The sequence below is a fragment of the Cucumis melo genome, chromosome 8, assembly GCF_025177605.1.
Source record: "Cucumis melo cultivar AY chromosome 8, USDA_Cmelo_AY_1.0, whole genome shotgun sequence".
NCBI lineage: Eukaryota > Viridiplantae > Streptophyta > Magnoliopsida > Cucurbitales > Cucurbitaceae > Cucumis > Cucumis melo.
This window is the reverse complement of record NC_066864.1, coordinates 32,542,640-32,556,899: the sequence shown is the minus strand read 5'-3', so window position 1 is coordinate 32,556,899 and position 14,260 is coordinate 32,542,640. Positions and strand designations below refer to the sequence as shown.

The 14,260-nt window shown below is 35.5% G+C and overlaps 1 protein-coding gene across 1 annotated transcript; it reads right to left on the bottom strand.

The window, feature by feature from the left end:
- Nucleotides 1-1,731: 1,731 nt before the first annotated feature.
- Nucleotides 1,732-2,109, bottom strand: LOC127150654 (uncharacterized). Its single transcript, XM_051089158.1, has one exon. The coding sequence runs from the start codon at nt 2,086-2,088 to the stop codon at nt 1,744-1,746; it is 345 nt and encodes a 114-aa protein (XP_050945115.1). The 5' UTR covers nt 2,089-2,109; the 3' UTR covers nt 1,732-1,743.
- Between the last annotated feature and the right edge of the window lie 12,151 nt (nt 2,110-14,260).

Below are 14,260 nucleotides of genomic sequence, written 5' to 3'. Positions count from 1 at the left end.
GGCTTTAATATTATGTGTTGTCTTTTCTAAATGAGACAAACAACTTACTAGGGAATAAAAATGATGAGAATGATTAATCTTGTACAAGGATCTGTCGGTCGATGTCGATGTCGATGTCATGATTGAAGCCTGAAGAAAAAGGAACAAATTCCAGCAAATAAGTCGATTCCAAAACCAAACATTTACAGCAAACATATTGAAAATGGGTTACAAATAAAACACACTGAAACAAGAGAAAACGCTCAAAGTTGATTCTTAGGTTCGAAAAGGAGAAGCGACGAAATGCATTGGAGGACCGACAACAGACGAACAGTCGGAGTATCTTCGAAGAGCAGAGCGGAAAATTTCAAAAGCCAACAAAAGCAGATGTTTTTTTTTTACTTCAGGTGTTCTACGCGAAAGAGAAGGGAAAGCGAACGTGGGTAGGCGAAAAATTCAATAGAGAGCGATAGAAATATAATGAAGGGCATTTTTGTCCATTCACACCCAAATTGTCCTAAAAGTCTTTCTTTTGAAAACTTGTCCCAAAATTCATTTAAAACTCTTTTTTTAACCTATTTTTGGCAATTTCCCAAGGTACTTGGGTAAGTTGATGAGCATTGTAGCTCCTTAGGACACCCACTTTAGTATGCAATAGCTTTGAGTCATATGTTAGGGTGCTTAGCCCTCTGAGGGTAGTTAGGGAGATTGTCGTTGTTGTGTTGAGAAGGTTCACAATAACAAAGACATTGGGAGTACCGAAGGGATGTCCAATTACAACGTGGTTAGATGGACATTAGAGAAATGAGATTTGTTTTAATTAGTCTTACTACTAAAAAGTAAATTTATAAGCATGGGTTTGTCTGTTTATGCTCGTCACTCACCGGTCATCCAGCTCATGTTTTTAAATATTTTTATTTCCAAGATAGTGATTGTTAGTTTGCCACATTGTCCATTAGGTTCTCATGTTTTTTTTTTTTCTGGTTAGTCTTGCATAGTTGACTCATAATGTAAGTTTTACGGTTAAGTTTGGTATGAGTTTGAGCATGTTTTTGATTTCTTGTAAAACCTCTTTTTAGTAATATTACATGAGTATGTTAGTAAAATATTTTTCCACCGTGTGGTTTAAAGTGAGGTAAAGAAATGTTCGTTTCAAATCAAGTTGGTCGATGAGTGTCTTAAAAGAGCCAATGTTTGCCGGCTTCACTCTCTTCTCAGGCAAGAGGTGTCCGGGCAGGGTGTGGCATTGTTGGTTTCAAATGATATGTATTTTATAAAGTTTTGCAAATAGTACGTATTCTTTTTTATCATTAGTTACATGTTTGGCCTTCAGTTTATTGAATTTTTATCAGAACCAAGCATAATTTTTTTATGTTTAAAAATGTTAAAATAATTTTTTGACATTGAGTACAAGTTATATATGCTGGTTAACATTGGAAAAAATCTTTTGGTGATATGGTAGTAACAAGTGCAAAATTTTGATATATGAAAAAGATTGGAGGCTTCAGCTGGAAAGAACTCAAGTTTCATTTTTAACTTTTCTTGGAAATGAAACTCAAAACACTGCTCACTATTCATGTTCATCTAAAACGCATTTATAAACTATGATAAAGACAGACAAAAAGTCCAACAATGCATCTCATCACATTGTCACAACAAATTCAGATAATATGAGCATTAATTGATGAAGCCCACCGATTAAACCAGATAACTGTTTCAAAGGAGGGCCAAAATGAAGCAAATTGGAAAAAGAAAAAAAAAGGGTCAAAGAAGCTTAATACCTGCTTCCCTCACAGAATCAATAACAGCTTTGACCTTACCATGATATTTCTGTTCTCTTTTCAAGTGCACACAAACAGCTGGGATTCCCTTAAGCAAAAGCCTCTCTCCCAACAATTTTCCAATCTTTGCAGCAGCAGCCACATCCCTTGTCGACTCCATGCTCGACCGCAATGCCTTCTCTTGTGAGCTTGCAGCCGAAGCAACAGCGGCTGTTTCAGAGTGGATCACCTGGGCACTCACAAACTTGTTTGTGAAGTGCATCTTCAAGACATATGGCTTTAGATACTGGGTTAATCTTGGTGGCTTGATTGGAGGAGGAATCACCATCTCCCTTGGCTACTTCAATTCAATTATACTCTAAACAACACCAAATAAGGGCAAATATCAGAATCTTCAATCCTCTCAAGCTTAAGGTAAGCTACAACTCGGTTAGTTCTTCATTAATATATTTGTTTAAATACTATTGTTTTCCCTATTTTCATTCATAATTTTTTTTCCCCTAAATAACCAACTTTCGCACAGAAAAAGAAAATGAAAGAACACAGAAACCACCTCCGATCAAGCAAAGTGAATCCAAACACATAAATACAAAGAAGATAAGTGACAAAAGGGCATCGAAACAAATCATTGTTTAATATTCCTAACATAGGTTTCAAACTAATGGCAATGGGTAATGGTTATGATATACATATAGCAACAAATATAAAGGGTAATTGTTTTTGAAAAATTTAAAATAATAAGAACAAGGGTCTACATTAGTTATATTTTGCAAAATTTTTCCGCTAAATGAATATTAGTAGTGAAAATGGACAACAAAACCAATGAGCATGGATTAGACTGACCCAATTTGCAACAACACTAGTGGATTTGATTTAATTGATTTAGTTTCGACTAATTTGTGCTTATATTGTGCCCGATTTCTCAGGGTTTCAATTTGCAAAGACTCAAGCCAAATTGAGGAAACTCTACCCACTATGGCCACTGCAAAGGGATTTCCAAAAGGTTCAAATCTCATAAACATAAATCCAAGTTGAAAACAGCATTATCGAATTTTCCCTCATACATTCAACAATATAGAACCCGACTAGCCACTTTGAGCAAGCCCCTCGAATAATTACCCCAAACTTAAAGAGAAAAGTGAAACTCCAATCACGGTAGCAAACAATGCTCCTTTACATTCCTATGCTATCAACAATTCTAGCAACAGACTGGACCCAATAAACGGTTTCAAAAGAAAAGGAAAACAAATTAGAAACAAATTCATAAGCAAGATGTAAGATATCTTAGATGCATCTAGAAATGACCGTAGTATAACCCTCCATTCCATTAGAAATCCGAATTCAACCCAGAAAGGACTTTAAATAATTTAATTGACCTAATTAATACTAATTTTACCCTATTCTGAAGTTAATTGAAGTGAAGAAATAAGACGAAATAGAAAAACAAAAGAAGAGGGCCCGGAAGACCTTGATGAGAAACGGCTGCGTTAGGTTGCCGGAAGAACACGCCTACCGCCTACACAACAGACAACTGGAGAGAGAGAGGGGCAGGAAAAAGTTACGAGAGAAAACCATGGTTTAGGTTTTATACAAAATAATAATTCTTCGTAGAAATATAATTAAAAGTAATGTTAAGAAAAGGGTTTTTTCAAAAATATAAAATATTTAGAATAAAACAATTCTGAAAAAAAAAAAAAGCTTGCGGCCTGACAATCAGAAATACAAAAAATACCTCGTAATTAATCGGTCATACGTGCAGGGGAGTAAACTTCGTTGAAATGATCGTGTATTACAATCTAAACGAATGATCTCTTATCGTTTAGGTCATAATATATGATCGTGTCTTTTTAACGATGACTTCTGTTGAATAAGAAATTTTGAAACCAATCACAAATTGTCACGTCATTTACTAAAATAACTATATTTGAAATTAACTAAAAATTGGTATGTCCCAAATTAAAAATAAAGACATAAATGGGCCAAATTATTTATTTTGGTTCAATTAAATATTATTTACTTTGATTAAAATTCAATTGAGCTAAACAATAGAAGATTTAGAGAAAATGTCTAATTTGGCTAAGAAATTTCAGAAATATCTTAAATTATCAAATTTTTACATAAATAGGAAATCACTCTTTTTAGGACTATTTTATCCTTATTGATTAACATTTAATATAGGGAAGCTTACATAAATGTAACAAAACTGTAAACTATTTACGACTCGTATAACAAGTCCATTAAGTCAAATTATTTTTTCAAAATTCCTTATTTGCCCTTAATCTTTTATAACGATCTTTCAAATATGATTTTCTTCTTCTTTTCGATTCTTTCACGATCGTCGTTTCCGAGTTATTCATCTCGTCTTTATATATCTTTCATCCTGATCATTCTTTGCCTTTTTCGTAATTTTCGACAACATTCACTCTGATATCCATCATCTTCAATAACATCGTTTCTTTTCTTGTCATCTTGGATAATCAAGATTGTGTATATTGCTCTGTTAATATCGACTCAGTTATTTTGGTTTCGGTGAGTATTCTAAATATTGTTTTTTCTTTGAACTATTTAGTTTATTAAAAAATTTCGTCTAGAATTATATATTTTGGCGTGAAGATAGAATGTTTAGAATATATAGGTATTACTGTAAGACATCCTGTATTTGGTTATGAAGATTGCTGAAGATTTTGATTACTGTTTACGTTGATTTAAGAATTTACATTTCAGTATGATGTCGTTTGAGTTTTTTGTTGTTTGTAAGAATTTAAGGGTTTTTTTTCGTTTTGAACTTTTAAGAATCACTCTAATAATTGTGTATTTCATTATGAAGATCGATAGTTTGAAGCTTTTCAGGATAACTTTTATTGAAGTACTTGATCGTTTACCTCTATCAACATGATCGTTTAACAATATATAGACGATTGTTTTGTTATATGAACACGATCGTTCATCTTTATGAACACGAAATTTTCAATATTTTGTATGATCAACGTCTTTAAACGATCATGTATCAAATTTAATACGATGGTTTAAATGATCAGTATCTTTAAATGATAGCGTATCAAATTGAATATGATGGTTTAAACGATCAGATCTTTAAACGATTGTCTATAGCTTATTATATACGATGATTTAATTTATTATATACAATCATCTATTGGTATTAAACGATCATTTAGTATTTATTAACTTCCTTGCACGATCGTTTAGTATTCTCTTATTATATTTAAATACTTAATTATAATTTCTTCTTTTCCATATTAGAATGTCTATTCCTATTGTTGTTTTTTATGGAGGTCAATGGAATGGCTGCAATGTTTATGAGAATTACTCAATGTCCAAAATTTTGGTAGATATGCGAGTTAACTTTAATTCTTTGGTTGCTTTAACATGTGAACAACTTGAATTGGATGAATCAGTAGAATTATCTGTTTTACTTGATTTTAGTAAAAGTAATGTTCAAACTGTGGTGTCGATAAAAAAAGACAATGATGTGGCTTGGTATTTAGCTTTTGCTAAAGATGCAACTAGTAGACATACATTAGTTGCCCATGTAAGTGTTAATTATTTGGGAACATCTTCTTCATCTAGTAGTGTACAGGAGAATGTTGATATGTCACTGAATATAAGTTTTTCTTCTTCTGTTTCAAATGATGAAGTTATAAGAGACATCTCTTATTATTATAATTTGAAGGAAAAAATTTTATTTGAAAGTAAAGAAGTGCTTTCAAAGTGTTTTTGCATAATAGTAGTGAAGAACAACTTCAGTTGAGGACTACAGTATCAAATTTGAGGTCGTTGAATTTAGATGTTTGCAAGAAGGCTGCAAATGGTATGTAAGGGCATCTTGTTATAAGAAGAGTGATTTGTGGATGCTACGAAAATATACTTCTGACCATGATTGTTCATTGAATACTGCTCAAAGTTCTCACATGTAAGCTTCTTCAACAGTAATTGACAATTGTTTGATAGATGATTTTGGATTCATGTCTATAGATCGTTCCATTCCTAAAGAGATTGTGCATAAGGCTCGTACAAATCTTGGAGTTAATATAAGTTACCAGAAAGCTTGGAGGGCAAAAGAACATATGGTAAAGATATTACATGGTGACACAGTTGAATCGTATGCATTGATTCAAGATTCTTTGATAAATTGGTTGAATCTAACCCAGGTATGATCAGTTTTTTTATTAAATTTAAATTGATTTGCAGATAGATGTGGATAGACTAATATCACAGTTTATCTAGATAGATCAATATTGGCATCTTTCATATTCTTTATGTTCTTTTTTGTTTATGCTGATAGAAATGTGTTTTTAATTATTATAGGTACATGCATTGCTATAGAAATGGATGATAGTGGTCATTTCAAGTTTTGCTTTATGGCTTTTGGTGCATCAATTGAGGGGTGGCAATATTGTAAACCTATTATTTCTATTGATGGGACATTTTTGAAATGTAAGTTTGGTGGCATCCTATTAATAGCCTTATCACAAGATGGTAACAATCAAATATTCCCTCTTGCTTTTGCGATTGTAGATTCTGAAAATGATGTATCATGGACATGGTTTTTTGAGAAGATACAAGGTAGTTTTTTAGAGCGGGCTAATTTAGTCCTTATTTTTTATAAGCATTTTAGCATCCCCAAAAGAGCTTTAAGAGTGCTTCCTGATGTTGAGTATTGTGTGTACACAAAACATCTTTTAAGTAACTTGAAACTCCATTTTAAAGATCCACTACTTGATAAGTATTTCTTTAGCTATGCTTATGCCTACATTGTTGAAGAATTTGAGTACCACATGAGATGTATGGAGTCTGTTTGCTCAAATATTAGAGATTATCTTAGTAGTGTTGGTTTTGAGAAGTGGTCTCGGGCATATTCACGTAGACGAAGGTATAGAATGATGACATCAAATTGTGCAGAAAGTGTAAATTCAGTGTTTAAAGATCTTAGAGAACTATCTGTGGCAACGATGCTTTGTTCAATTAGGGATGTATTGCGAAAGTGGTTTTATGAACGAAGTAAAGCTACTTCTACAATGAAAAGTCATTTGACTTCTTGGATTGAGAACATTCTGCGTTTAGAACATGAAAAGTCGAGAAGATTATTGATAAGATTTTTTTTATCTCGAACAGTTAGAGATAGATTGTTATCTTTGTCTATCTAATAAATAAAGATACCAATTTATTTGTTCCTGTCTCATATAGGCACTAATAGATTGATATCTATATATATTTGATATATACAGAGATTGAAATATATTTCTTCTTATTTTATTAATTGTCCTTATTTGTTTTATGTATTAGGTTGATCCAATAAGTACAACTGAATACCAAGCAGCGGATGAAAATTAATAGTTTATTGTGAAGCTAAACGTGGGATATTATAGTTGTTGAGTATGGGATGTTGAAGAAATTCCTTGTGCACATGCTCTTGCTGTTATACAAATGCTTAATTTAGATACCTATTCTTATGTATCTGAGTTTTATTATAGGGAAACACTATCAGCAACATATAATGGTTGTATTCAACCTATTGGATCTCCTTTTGATTGGAGAGTTATAGATTCTGTCATGAAAATATTACATCTGATCTTTAAACGGCAGGCTGGAAGACCAAGAAAACAAATAATTCCATATGTTGCGAATTTAGTAGTTCAATGAGATGTTCCAATTGTAATCGTAAATGACATAATAGTAGACTTGTAAGCAAGGCAAAGTTTGAACAATTAATGCAAATGCATACTCTCTCTCTCTTTCATTATTATGTATACACGTTTGATATTAAATTTAATGGAGAGTTGATATCGTTTAGACATAAGATATATAAATGATTGCTTAATATTTTTTATGTGTATTAAGAAGATCGTTTAGACTTTATTAAACGATCACTTAAAGATATATACACGATCTTTTACTAATGTGGTACATATAAACTAATATTCTATACATGCAGGTTTAGGAAATTGCTTAATATTCTTTAGTTATTACTGTGGTTTATAAATGATCGCTTAATATTTTTTATGTGTATTAAGAAGATCGTTTAGACTTTACTAAATGATCACTTAAAGATATATACATGATCTTTTACATTAGTGTGATACACATAAACGATCGCGTAATATTCTATACATGAACGTTTAGGAAATCACTTAATACTCTTTTAGATATTACTGTGGTTTATAAATGATCGCTTAATATTTTTTATGTGTATTAAATTTATCGTTTAGACTTTACTAAATGATCGTTTAAAGATATATCCATGACCTTTTACATTAGTATGATATATATAAACGATTGCTTAATATTCTTCACATGTACGTTTAAACAGTCACTTAATATTCTTTTAGATATTAGCGTGGTTTATATAAACGATTGCTTAATATTTTTTTATGTGTATTAAGAAGATTGTTTAGACTTTACTAAATGATCGCTTAAAGATATATTCACGATGAATATTTCTCTACACGAATGTTTTTATATTTTTATACAATTGTTTTGTGATATCTATCCAAACGAATACAAACATTCATTCAAAAGTACAAGAACCAAATATATATTTATTTACCAAAAGTATTTATTTGCCCAAAGTTCTAATACATACTATTGTCTAAATAGTTTCATGTTTTCCATAGTTAGACAATCATGCTCAGCATTTGTTATAAGGTATTCAATAAATTTTGAACAAAAAATGCCACAATCTAATGAACGCCCTTTTTGTAATGTGATATTCAATCTGACTACTGGCCAAGGGCTATATTTGAAACGTTTTGAATGGAGGTTCATTCCAATTGCAATTGGAGTGAGAGGATGCATCGTGTAAGCATTTCAAGAGCTTCATCAATAAGTTTCTTCTCAACATAATTTGGCATTGAGTCGAACACGTAGATCTTGCATTTCCTCATATCAGCTGCAATAGCCAACCAGTGTTCTCTTATGTTGATGCAACCAATCACATAGTTGACATCTTTCCACCCTTGTTTATCTTGGAAATCACAAAGAGTTGTATTGAAATAGTATTCCAAATCTGAATCTATCCATAGATTTAAGTGCGTTGTTGTGTTTGTCCATTCAACTTTCTTATTGCCTGCTGTCAGCACATGAGTATCAAAAAATCGTTACCAAACTATGCAGTATGTTTTATTGATTCCAGTCATGAAGAACAAGTAAAAAAATTTAATCAAAATATAATTATGCAGTTTAACTTCTATTAAAAAAAATTAAAGAATAAAACCTTACTATAAATGCGGAATCTATTACTCTAAAAGTATACTTGCAAAGTTGCTTGATATGCAAAATTTTATTCTGCAAGTGGAACAATAGCAGATCCATGGTCTACAAAAAAAAATTAAACGATCATTTAGTAAATAGAAATGATAGTTTAAGCGATCGTTTAGCAAATACAAGTGATCGTTTACTTACTAAGCGATCGTATAATATATATAAACGATAGTTTAGTGAATAGAAGCAATCGTTTAGCAAATACAAGTGATCGTTTACAACATTCTTTTCCTTACTAAGCGATCGTGTAATATATATAAACGATCGTTTGGTTAGATAAAGTATATTGTACTCGATCATGTATTTTTATATATAAAATAAAAATTGGAAAGAGAACTTATGTCTCCTAGTATCCATGTGTTTTCTTCAAGCTTTTTAAAAAATTCTGTAACGACCAACTTTCCGGACTAAGCTGAGGTCACTACTCAGTACTAAGACTCGACCACAAAACACACAAACTCACAAAGGATCGGTTACGATTCATTAAAAACGTTTTAAAATATTACAAAAGAAATTTTGGGCCCTATTTTAAATCACATTCACGAGAGTTCCAAAATACAGTGCTTAAGTCATCAGACACAAAATCACAAACCAAATATTCTAACCGTGACTCGATCTGACAATGAAAATAACGAGTAACAAAAATACATCAGCGGAAACATAAAGAAAACCAGACGCGTCCATATGACCTTCATGCATCCTTCTTTCCCCTCGTCGGTCTGCCCCTCGCTGTACCCTTACCTGAAAAGTTAAAGAGGAAAAAGGGTGAGCATAAGATATACTCAGTAAAGGACCCACTACTAGGCCTGTTAAGGAATAACAGTTAACTTCCTATTTAGGGGTACCCTACATAAACAGTCTAGTGGTTCCGTAGAACGCACACATCAGTCTCGTGACCCCAAAGGATGCACGTATCAGTCTAGTGATCCCTGAGGATACATGTATCAGTCTAGTGATCCCGAAGGATGCACATATAAGTCTAGTGATCCTGAAGGATGTACATATCAATCTAGTGATCCCAAAGGATGCACATATCAGTCTAGTGATCCCGAAGGATGCACATATCAGTAAGGTACACTACCCCATAGATGAAGCTAACCGTTACTCCTCAGTCCATACAAAATCGTCTACAACAGTCACACTCCGACAATGTTCATACTAACAATTCCGTCATAGGCTTCGCTAGTCAGACAGTATAGGTTTAAACAAATATATCCTCAGTTGCTATATGCATATCCAATTCACATATTATTGGTACATTCTTTAGATCCAGCAACTAGTCAACTCAGAATCAGACTCTTAATCCTTCCATGACATAACTCCATAACCAATATCCGGACAATAGACTACCACATACCTAACATTAAGACTTTAAAGTCCACCGACATACAATTCCAGTTCACAACGTAGCCACCAACACAGCTACAATACACAGAACATCCGGGCATCGGTGTCTATCCGTAAACAACTCATTACACACAATGGCACACAAGCTACAACTAGCGATCACGCTACCTTTAATCAGACAAGAGCATATAAGTGATATGTATTAGTCAAACATGCGTCAATTCATTCAGTACAGTTACTAACATATAATCCCCTATGGATTACTACGTTTCCAGCCTCGATCCGAGGTCCAGTAGTATGAAATCCCTTATCAGTAACTTGGCTATGCCCCTTGATCGAGTCCACGCCCAACGAATCCACCTAAACGAAATCACAAGGGTTTAAACGACGACACTATTAAAAGTCACTTTTAAATCGTTCTAAGAAACATCCATCAACTTACCCGAGTAAAGGAGAGCTATCTCCAATTAAGCATGCCGTGAAACCTGAGAACTTGAGCGTTAGCTCACCATTACCTTCAAGGTTTGAAAGATAGAACCATGTCTTATTCCAATATCTAAACTCGAATCGGCTATAGTAACATTAGGAAACTCACTAAATGATCCTTACCGAAGACTCACCATGATCCGAAGTGGAGGGAAGAAGGCTTAGGTGGCTCGGTGAACAGTGAGTTCGGCTTGGCTTGGCGGTGGTACGACTCGGCTCGGCTCGCGGCTTGGCTTGGTCAGTTCGCGGCTCGGCTCGACTTGGCTAGCGCACGGCTCGGTTCGACTCAGCTCGGCTTGGATTCGCGGCTCAGGTACGACTCGGCTTGCGGCTTGGTTCGGCTCGACTGGGATTTACGGCTCGACTTGTCTTCGCATGGGCGCTTGCAAGATCGGAGATCCACGATCGTTGAAGGTTAGCCGTCGGCTGCTTGGCGAACGATGTGGCTCTGCTTTAACGCGACGGACGGCCAACGGAGGGGATGCACGTCTCTGGGACGAAGGAGATAAAGGCGGAGGAGTCGACGGGCGACCGACTGCGGCGAAGATGGCCGACTCCCTTGCGTTGGTCCGAAGCTGCCGGCATAGAGAGATCGTCGCTTGTGCGGACGATGGCGACGGAGAAGAACGCTGAAATGGAGAGGAGGGGATGGCGGTGCTGTCGGAAGGCAGGCGGAGATGACGGGCGGCTGTTGGGCGAGGAAGGAAGAAGAAGAAGAGAAAAAATCGAAGGGAGGGGGGCAGTGTGACGCAGGTGTTTAGGGTTTTTAAAAAATAAAAATTATATATATATATATATTAAATAATAATAATAATAATATAATTAATATTATATTATTATTATATTAATTTACACTATATTATATTTAAATTAATTCATATCCTTCAATTTCTTTTTCTTCCCTCTTCAAAACCAACCAAAAATTAACACCAAAATTTTAAATTCCCAAAAATTTACATAAAATGATAAAATTTACCTCGAAAATTTTGGGGCGTTACATTCTTCCCTCCTTAAGGAACTTTTGTCCTCGAAAGTTTTATTCCTCGAACAATTTAGGATAATGAGCTCTCATGTCATCTTCTCTCTCCCATGTAGCTTCTTCAATTCTGTGATTCTGCCATAAGACCTTTACCAAAGGAATCTCTCTATTCCTCAACACCTTCACCTCCCTAGCCAACACCTCGACGGGTTGTTCTGTATAGCTCAAGTTTTCATCAATCTCTAGTGGCTCATAATCCACTACATGGGATGGATCCGGCACGTACTTCCTCAACATAGAAACATGTAACACATCATGAACTGCCGAGAGTGATGGTGGCAATGCCAAGCGATACGCTATAGGGCCAATTCGCTCCAGAATCTCAAACGGCCCAACAAAACAGGGACTCAACTTTCCTCTCCTTTCAAATCGTAAGACACCTTTCATAGGTGCTACCTTCAAGAACACTTTGTCCCACACATCAAATTCAAGATCCTTCCGTCTCACATCCGCATAACTCTTCTGCCTACTCTGTGCGGTCTGCATACGTGACCTAATTTTCTGTATCGCTTCGTTAGTAGACTGAACTAATTCATGACCCATCAATCTCTGCTCACCTACCTCACCCCAGCACACAGGGGATCTAAAACATTTTCCGTACAAGGCCTCAAATGGTGCCATGCTAATGGTAGCCTGAAAACTGTTATTATAAGCAAATTCCATCAAATGCAAGTAGGAGTCCCAACTACCTGGAAATTCTAATGCACAAGCTCGCAACATATCCTCTAAAACTTGGTTCAGACGCTCAGTCTGACCATCAGTTTGTGTGTGGAAAGCTGTACTAAAGTCTAGCCTCGTGTCCATAGCAGCCTGCAAACCCTTCCAAAATTTGGAAGTGAAACGGGCATCTCTATCAGAAACAATCGACTGGCACTCCATGAAGCCTCACTATCTCAGACATGTACAACTGTGCTCACTTGCTAGCAGTATAGGTGGATTTACCCGGAATGAAGTGTGCTGATTTGGTAAGTCTGTCAACCACAACCCAAATCACTGTAAAACCCCCTCAGGAGTTATTGGCAGTCCTGTAATGAAATCCATGGACACGTTTTCCCACTTCCATTCCAGTACGCTCAAGGGTTGTAATAAACCTGCTGGTTTCTACCTTGGTGTCTTAACCTGCTGACACACCAAGCATTTACTAACAAATTCTGCCACCTCTCTCTTCATATTACGCCACCAATAAACCCGCTTTAGGTCCTGATACATCTTCGTACTACCCGGGTGCATAGAAAATGGGGAACTGTGAGCCTCAGATAATAATTTTGTTTTAACCGCACTATCTGATGGCACACAGAGACGCCTCTCAAACAACAGTCCACCATCATACGATATAGAGAACTCAACAGTTTGCCATGCCTTTGCTAGGCCACGCTTATCAACCAAATAAGGATTGTTACTCTGAGCATCAATGATCCTTTACCTCAATGTCGGTTGTACTGTCAACTGGGCTAAGTGCATAGTGACTGCCCCTACTGACACTGCAATCTCAGCCCTCTCAAGATCTCGATGCAAGGGGGCCTGTCGGGTAATAAGTGCTGCTGAATGTGATACCTTTCTACTAAGAGCATCAGCTACCACATTTGCCTTGCCTGGATGATACAGTATCTCACAATCGTAATCCTTCACTAACTCAAGCCATCTTCGTTGTCTCATATTCATTTCCTTCTAAGTAAAGAAGTATTTCAAGCTCTTATGATCCGTGGAGATCTGTATCTTTTCACCATACAAATAATGCCTCCATATCTTCAGTGCAAAAACCACTGCTGCCAACACTAAATCGTGTGTAGGGTAATTCTGCTCATGACTCTTAAACTGACGAGAAGCATAAGCAACTACCTTACCTTGCTGCATCAATACACAACCCAAACCCTTCTTAGAAGTATCACTGTAAATCACAAAACTCCCTAAACCATTAGGTACAGTAAGAACCGGTGCAGTAACTAGCTTCTGTTTAAGATTCTAGAAACTTTTCTCACATGCCTTGCTCCAAACAAAAGGAGCTCTCTTCCTGGTCAACTGAGTAAGAGGAGTAGCTATACGGGAAAAGTTCTCCACAAACCGTCGATAATAACCTGCTAAACCTAAAAAGCTACGAACCTCACTGACTGTGGAAGGTCGGGGCCAACTAGTGACTGCCTCTATCTTAGCTGGATTCACAGAAACTCCAACCTTAGAAACCACATGGCCTAGAAAGGACACCTGCTTCAACCAAAACTCACATTTCGAGAACTTTGCATACAATTTATTATCCCGAAGGGTTTGCAGAACCATATGTAAATGCTCCTCATGCTCGGCCTCTGTCTTGGAATATATCAAAATATCATCAATAAACACGATCACAAAAATG